The sequence below is a fragment of the Sebastes fasciatus genome, chromosome 15, assembly GCF_043250625.1.
Source record: "Sebastes fasciatus isolate fSebFas1 chromosome 15, fSebFas1.pri, whole genome shotgun sequence".
Lineage (NCBI taxonomy): Eukaryota > Metazoa > Chordata > Actinopteri > Perciformes > Sebastidae > Sebastes > Sebastes fasciatus.
In genome coordinates, this window is record NC_133809.1 from 6,107,305 (window position 1) to 6,114,645 (window position 7,341).

A 7,341-nucleotide genomic window follows, 5' to 3' on the forward strand; every position below is an offset into this window, starting at 1 on the left:
CCCCGCGCCTCCATCCACAGAGACACATGCTTTTAGAGCTTTTTTATTGATTTTTTCTTTTTTTCTTCTTCAGAGAAAGTCCAGAGAACTGTAAATACTTTCTCAGAGAGAGAGAGAAAAAAAATCAATATTTAGAGACGCGTTAATTTGCCACTGTAGTGAGCCTAAAGGAGGAAATTACCACGTGCAACACTGCAATTATCATCCAAGAATACTTTTCTATATTCTGTTAATGAAGAAGAAAGAAACAGCTTGGGAAACAGATGTAAAAAATAGACATAGAAACAATAATAAACATATAAAAATAAAATATACAAAATATATATAAAATGGAAAAATAGGAAATAAAATAATAAAAATAAAATAGACATACAAAGATAGAAGATAAGAAAAATAAAATATAAACAATATTAAATTGAATATAAGAAAGGAGAAAAGACGTGCAAAAACTGCAATTATCATCGTTACACTTTTCTATATACTGTTAATGAGAAGGACAAAGAAAGAAGGAAACAGCTTGGAATATATACATACAAACAATAAGAAAAAATATAAAAATAAAATATAAAAAATAGGAAATAAAATAATTAAAATAAAAATAGGCATACAAAAATAATAAAAAATAATAATAATAATGAAGAAGAAAAACAAAATATTTTTTAATGTTAATCCCACAAGTCTCATCTATTTGGAGAGCTCAGGAAACTAAATATTTCCTGGCAGTTAATTTTCTGCCACTGTATTGAGTATAAAAGGGGAAATTATCACATATCATTTGAAGCACTTTTTACTGTAAACATTAGCCTATACTTGGAAAAAGAATACAAAAATGAAGGGGGAACAAAGCAAAAAAAAGAGTCAGAACAGTAAAGAAACTAGAGGGAGGTTACTTTTATTTTATTTATTTAAAATATCCAGGAAAAAATTGCAGGCAGTTATAAAAAAAAAAGAAACAACATTTCCAGACTCGCTCATTTGTTACTGAACTGAGCAAAAACTGCAAAGCAAACTGAAATCCTTAGTTACAGGTTTCTATAGTCAGAAGAAGAAAGAGGCTGAGAAAAGTAATTATTTTATCTTTGTAAGGTGTTCTGAAAGGCGCCACCAAATAAAATTGATTATTATTTTATTAAAAGTATAACACGAAAAAGAAAATGGCAAAAAGAGAAGACATGACCGAAGCCAAAGGAAGAAGGAAAATTTAATGTTTAATCTTATTCCCACACGGACAGTCTGTTTCTAAAGTCCAGGAAATTGAAGATATTCTTCCAAGGTACAGTTAAAGAAAAAAGAAAAAAATCTATATTTCGAGATGTGCTTGTTTGCTGCTGAATGAAAAATGAGGATATGTGCACTCCAGCAAAACAAATTCACACCATCACTTACAGTCAACAGCACACTGTAGGAGGGAGAAAGAAGGAAAAGGAGAAAAGACAGGACAGGGACGTTTCATTTTTTTCGGTACTCCTATTTTAAAAGTCCAGGAAACTGTAAATAATTTCCCAAAGGAGTTTAAAAAAAATCTATATTTCGAGGTGCTTGTTTGCAAAAACTGTGGAAATAACCTTGCGCAAGACTGCAAGGAAAATTGCCATCCTTAGTAGCACTTTTCGAAAGCAGACGACGGCGGGAAAAAGATGAGGCAACAGTAAAATAGGGAACAATGAGGAATAAGACATTCAGAAAGTTTATTTAAATGAAATCTTTATTAATAAGGCAAACATTAAAATACAAAATGCACCTCCCCTTCATGAGAAAAAGAAAAACTTCTTAAAAAACTGTCAAAAACTTCTCAAAACAAGTTACTCAAACCAACATGTTACAGATGGGAAAAAGAATATCGACCCTCTCTCGACCCTCCAGCGTCTCCGAGGCTTCACTTTGCCGCCTGCTGGGCCTGACGGCGAAGCAGCACGTAGATCTTCTCTTTGATCCAGTCCTTGTTGTACGGCTGGTACGTCTGTGTGTCGGCACGATACCTGAGGGAGCACGAAAAACTATATTTTAGTTTCAAATATCTTTAAGGCACGGCTGCCCTGGATGCTCAGTTCCTCTAATGCACAATCGAATGAGACACTTTCTGTCTCGATCACTGTTTGCTCGTCCTCTCCTTGACATCAGAAGTCAAGTTGAGCTACCGGGAGAGATAAAAGCACCACGGCAATGCTCAAGGGCACTTCAGCAGAGTGGTTGTTTGTATTCACAGGGGCTTGAACCTCCTAATTGAATCACCCAAATTAACAAAAATGCCCTAAATTAACGGGGCTTCAGGCATTAGAGAGGTTTCATCAGCTCTTACAGGACGTCTGCAGCACTGAGGGTTTGAATCCTGACTTGTTCTACATCACTTTTCTGCACTCACTCTAAGTTTTTATCCTAATACAACATCATTTTAAACAATATGATAAAGCAGAAAGCATCGTTTTTACCAATATTCTAAGGTAGAAATACAAATAAATGTTCAAATTTTCCCCATTTCTACCAAATGCACCAGAAAAGCTGGAAGCAAACAATCTTTAGAAAGTAACTTAACCTCTAAAACTTGTGTGTCAAATCAAATTCTCTGTCACAAAACTGCTAAAGATACTTGTGAGGTCGATTTATGAGTAGTATTAATGTTTCTGTGGCATTATGATGGAAATATGAAAATAAAACAAGCACACCTTCTAACAGACAACACATGAAGACTGAAAACAAGTGCTTTAAATAGTTTTATCATTATTTAAAGCTAATACAAAAAAGCAGCGCACGGATAACGGAGAAAAGATTTTTATGTGCATGACTAAAGTTAATATTAATAACATTAATTATTGAGACCTGACTTTAATTTGACGCTATGTGTGCTTCTGTTTAGGAATACTGGAGGACCACAAAGCTATCGGAGGACTTGGTTTGGGGACGGCCCACAATATGGTGAACCCTCCACACTGAAGAGCAAACGGAGGCAGAGACTTTAAACCATCCGTAAGGTAGCTTTTTTGCTTATTGCTTTGTTGTCCAGTGACGTCATTTTACTAAACATTGTGCTTCTATACAAAATGTTGAGTGTTTTGGTGGGCAGGTTTTGACTAATATACTGGAGGACTTACACGTATTTTTGTTCTGATACTGCTAACAGTTAATATTTTATGTTCAATATCCTGAAATGTGACCATCTTCACAACCCTTCCCTCAAAAAAATTACGCCACATGTAGTATGCATATCAACATCTCTTGACACTCCATATTTTAGAATTCAGTATAATGTCATTAGCTTTTGTTTTGTCAAACTTACACCAAACAGCTGAGGTCGGCCAGGTCGTCGATGAAGTCAAACAGCTGGCTGATGTCGTACGTTATCGACGGGCTGTTGGGGTTCATTCTCTTTAGATGCTCCTCGTACATCTTGCACACACCTGAGCAGGAGACACAAGATCCACTATATTACACTCATCAATGTAAAACATGTTAACCCAAATCATCTACAGTAATTACAGAAAAAAGACTAATATAATGCAAAACATTTTCCTATTGACTGGACACTGTTTTGATCCCTGCTGCTGATTAAGAAGGTTGTTAAATTTGTGGCCCTGTATATTGTAAACTAAATATCAGACAAATGCAGTTAAACATCTATGATCAGGCATATTTCAGTGGTGACCATGTGTACAACCAATAATTGTTACATCTCCCAGGTTTTTCATATCTGTTATTCTTGTTTTTTGTTAGCTTTCATCCTTCATGTCACATGTGCTTTACAGCTGCTCACCAGCATTTTTCAATTACTACTAGATTTGTAATTGACCGATAGTTGATTTTTAAAGGCCGATATAATAACGATTGTTTGGAGCAGGAAAAAGCAGATTAATAAGCCGTTATCTTCTTGACTTCTGCTGCAGCCTAGTCGGCTACTTTTGCATACACCATTTCTAAGAACTCTGTTTTTTGTCACTGCAAATTTAATAATTTGTAAGAGAATATCCTGAAGTGTGATTTGGTGGATTACATCGTTGGAAAATATTCTATTTATTTGCACTGGGTGATGCCGTTCTGTGGTTTAGGACTGGCCAAGATTACGTCTGTCGCGCGTCCTGTTACATTGTTAAATGCCACTCTTGCAAACCACTAATGTTGGTGCATATTCTTGGGGTAAGGAGTAACAGTGAATTATTTATTTTTCCTCCCTGTCTTGTGTCGTGGACAAAGAGCTGATACTATTGCATTAGTGTTTTGCGTTATAGATTTGGGAGATAACTTTTTTTCCCTCTCCCTCTACGTTGACTTTGTGTATGGAGCCTCCATGAAAAACGGTAGTATACTGTATGTCCCCCCCATCAGAGCCCGGTTCCGCCGATAACAATAGTTTGTAAAACGTCCTATAGGCGACAATTAATCTGTCTACCTCTAATATGTAAAACTTTTGAAATATAACTGTGTTAGAATAAATTACAAATTATTGTTGGTTTTATTTATACTATCTTACCCAGAACAACCATAATTTTACTGTTGTGAGTTGTATACATGTCAACGGTGAATATAAAGAGCTACAACTCAACTATTTACTGATACAGACTCAAGATAGATTGGAAGTTTTACGGAAATGCTCAAAAGTAAGATTGCTATTGTGACTTTTACGGAAAGGTAACGTGGGCTTATTCAAACATGAGACCAGTATCATGTAACAAAACCAATCACATTTACATAAAGCGAATGCCTGTAAGTGACTCATGTTTGTGTTGCAATGGAGGAATGTGCAGCAGGCATGACTGACGCAGGGAGAGCATTTTCATGTAAGCCCAAGAGGATTGAAAATGTCATTCCACGTCACTGTGGGAGTGTACAGGTCCTTCATAAGGACAAGGCACAAAAGCACCATCAGCTCACCTTCCATACACTCGTTGACGGATTCATAGTCGGCGTACGTCCTCCCCTCTGGCCTCTTGGTAGGCTGCACCAGCAGGATGGTGTGAGACTGAAAAACCACACACACAGACACACGTATTCATTTCCTTGTCTTACTTCCAGGTGTGACAGCCAGGGAATGAAATTAGCACCTGCCACCTGCCAAATTCCAGGGTAAATGTTGGCTGTGGCAGGTAAAAATTCCAGGTCACCTGCCACCTTGGCAGACTGGTTTTCCTTATATTAAGAAATATTATTTTTAAAAGGCAATTCTAAAGGCTAAATTAAATATAGTCATGCATTAAGGTTACATGATATATTCCAAAATGCTACCGTCTGGTACCACTGACTCAGTTTTCTACCTAGATAGAGGCCGGTAGAAATGTTCAGTGACCTGCTACAGTGGCAGGAGAGGAGAAAGGTTAAGTTGACCCTGGTGACAGCCAATTCATCATGCAGTCAAATAATGAAACACTTGGGTTACATATTAACAGATGTGTGCTTGTTTTTATCCATATTATATCAATATAAACTGAGTTTTTTGTTTGTTTGTTTGTACAGAATAACTAATTTAATGATTCTGCTTTGAGCTCTGGTGATTAGTTAACTAATGATGTCTGATTGTCATGAAGTTTAAGGTTTTATGGAGGAATATTTGCAGTTAATTAGTTAATAGTGTTATTTTGTTGTGATGTGTCGTTCCCTTCACATGCAGCTATATTTAATGTATTTGTATTAAACTAGTTTGTAGCCAAAACTCCCACAAAATAACAAAATAACAGTATTTTCCTGCAAGATTACTGAGATAACACACGCACATCCGAGCCTAGAACTGAATCTTTATGTAAGTTAGCAAACATTCACTTAGATAGGAAGTTAAAGTTGAATATTTAACACATATAAACAGAGCTAGGGGGTTAGTTAGCAGTAAATCTGAGCTGTATTTGTGTGAATCAGTCAGAGTCAGTGTGGTTTAATGCAGCTGCTCAACAGCTAACGTTAGCAGAGAGCTCTCAGCTTAATTAAACAGCTCATCCGCTGAGATAAAACCGACACACTGCTTCCACTACTATTAGTCTTCATGGATACATAAACATATTTACTCTAAATATAAATATCACGACGTACTAACCATGATTTTAATATATATATCTTTCAGTCGGTGTCCGTCGATTTTTTCTTGGATCCTTGCTTCTTCTCGGACGAGTTGACCTGTGACACCGGAAGTACAACTTAGTGATGTGTCGGTCGCAAACGAGCCGGTTCAAAGAGCCGGCTCTTTTAAGTGAACGATAAGAGCCGTATTTTATTATTTATTTTTTTATTTTATTTTTTTATTAATTCAAGGCAGAATGATAGGATGATCTTCTCCGCGCCACGGGCACTTCATGCACTGACTTTGACTGAATGTTGTGTTAATGACATCCGTGAGACCAACCAATCAGGTGATTAAAGACAAGGATCATACCATCAAGCAGGGAGGGGCGGGGGGACTGACTGTCTACAGGTACAGAGCAGGATGGAGAGGAGGAGAGAAAGAGAGAGAGGAGTGTGGTGCGGTGCGGTGCGGTGCGGTGCGGTGCGGTGCGGTGCGTTGCGGGTGCGGTGCGCGAATAGCAGACAAGATTAGTGACAGTCGGAAACGAAGCAGCATGTAAAATTATGGTATTCAGGAAAATTATAGGGTTTAGTGTAATTATATTGAATAATTTAAGTGATATAGTTAGATAGATAGATAGATAGATAGATATATAGTAACTTTATTGATCCCGAGGGAAATTCAAGTTTCCAGCATCACAGTTCCATAGTGCAAAATATGTTAGTAAAAAGGCAGTAAAAAAGTTAGTAGATGAAGAAAACTGTTAAAAGTGAATATAGTGCAGGGTAACAGCTGTTAAAACAAGTGAATATAGTGCAGAAGAGACTGTTAAAAATGAGTATAGTGCATTATTATCTGTTCTGCAGACCGTCCTCCTAACCCTATATGCGCAAACATACTAATCAAAAATCAAAACAGCGCTAAATTTGGCTGAATTATAAGAGTCAGAAGTGGTAAAACGAAGAGCCGTTTGGGAGCCGAAAGAGCCAGCTCTTCTTAGTGAGCTGAGCCAAATGATCTGGATCACTAAAAAGAGCCTGAATTTCCATCACTATCGCTAACCGCTGTTTTAGCAACATTCTTTGGTTTTAGTTTTTAACGGTTTTGGTTTTTTTTTTATTGCTAATTTTAGTCCGCTGTTGGTTTGAAAGCTAACATTGAGTCAACAAGATATAACACGCATACGTGTTATATCTATCTAAATCTAAATCTTTAAAATTATTAAACAAAATAACAAATAAATCTCAAAACAACGTTTTTGCTCTTGAACGCCCCCCGAGTGAGCGAGAGTAGTAATGATGGGAATTCCGGCTCTTTTTAGTGAGCCAGATCATTTGGCTCAACTCACCAAGAAGAGCCGG

At 36.8% G+C, this 7,341-nt stretch overlaps 1 protein-coding gene across 1 annotated transcript; it reads right to left on the reverse strand.

Annotated features, from left to right (window-relative positions):
• Window positions 1-1,687: 1,687 nt before the first annotated feature.
• LOC141752065 (enhancer of rudimentary homolog) lies at window positions 1,688-6,168 on the reverse strand. The gene is made up of 4 exons (XM_074609868.1): window positions 6,014-6,168; window positions 4,864-4,951; window positions 3,275-3,395; window positions 1,688-1,979 (listed from the first exon to the last, which is right to left on the reverse strand). The coding sequence occupies exons 1-4, from the start codon at window positions 6,014-6,016 to the stop codon at window positions 1,877-1,879; spliced, it is 315 nt and encodes a 104-aa protein (XP_074465969.1). The 5' UTR covers window positions 6,017-6,168; the 3' UTR covers window positions 1,688-1,876.
• Window positions 6,169-7,341: the final 1,173 nt, after the last annotated feature.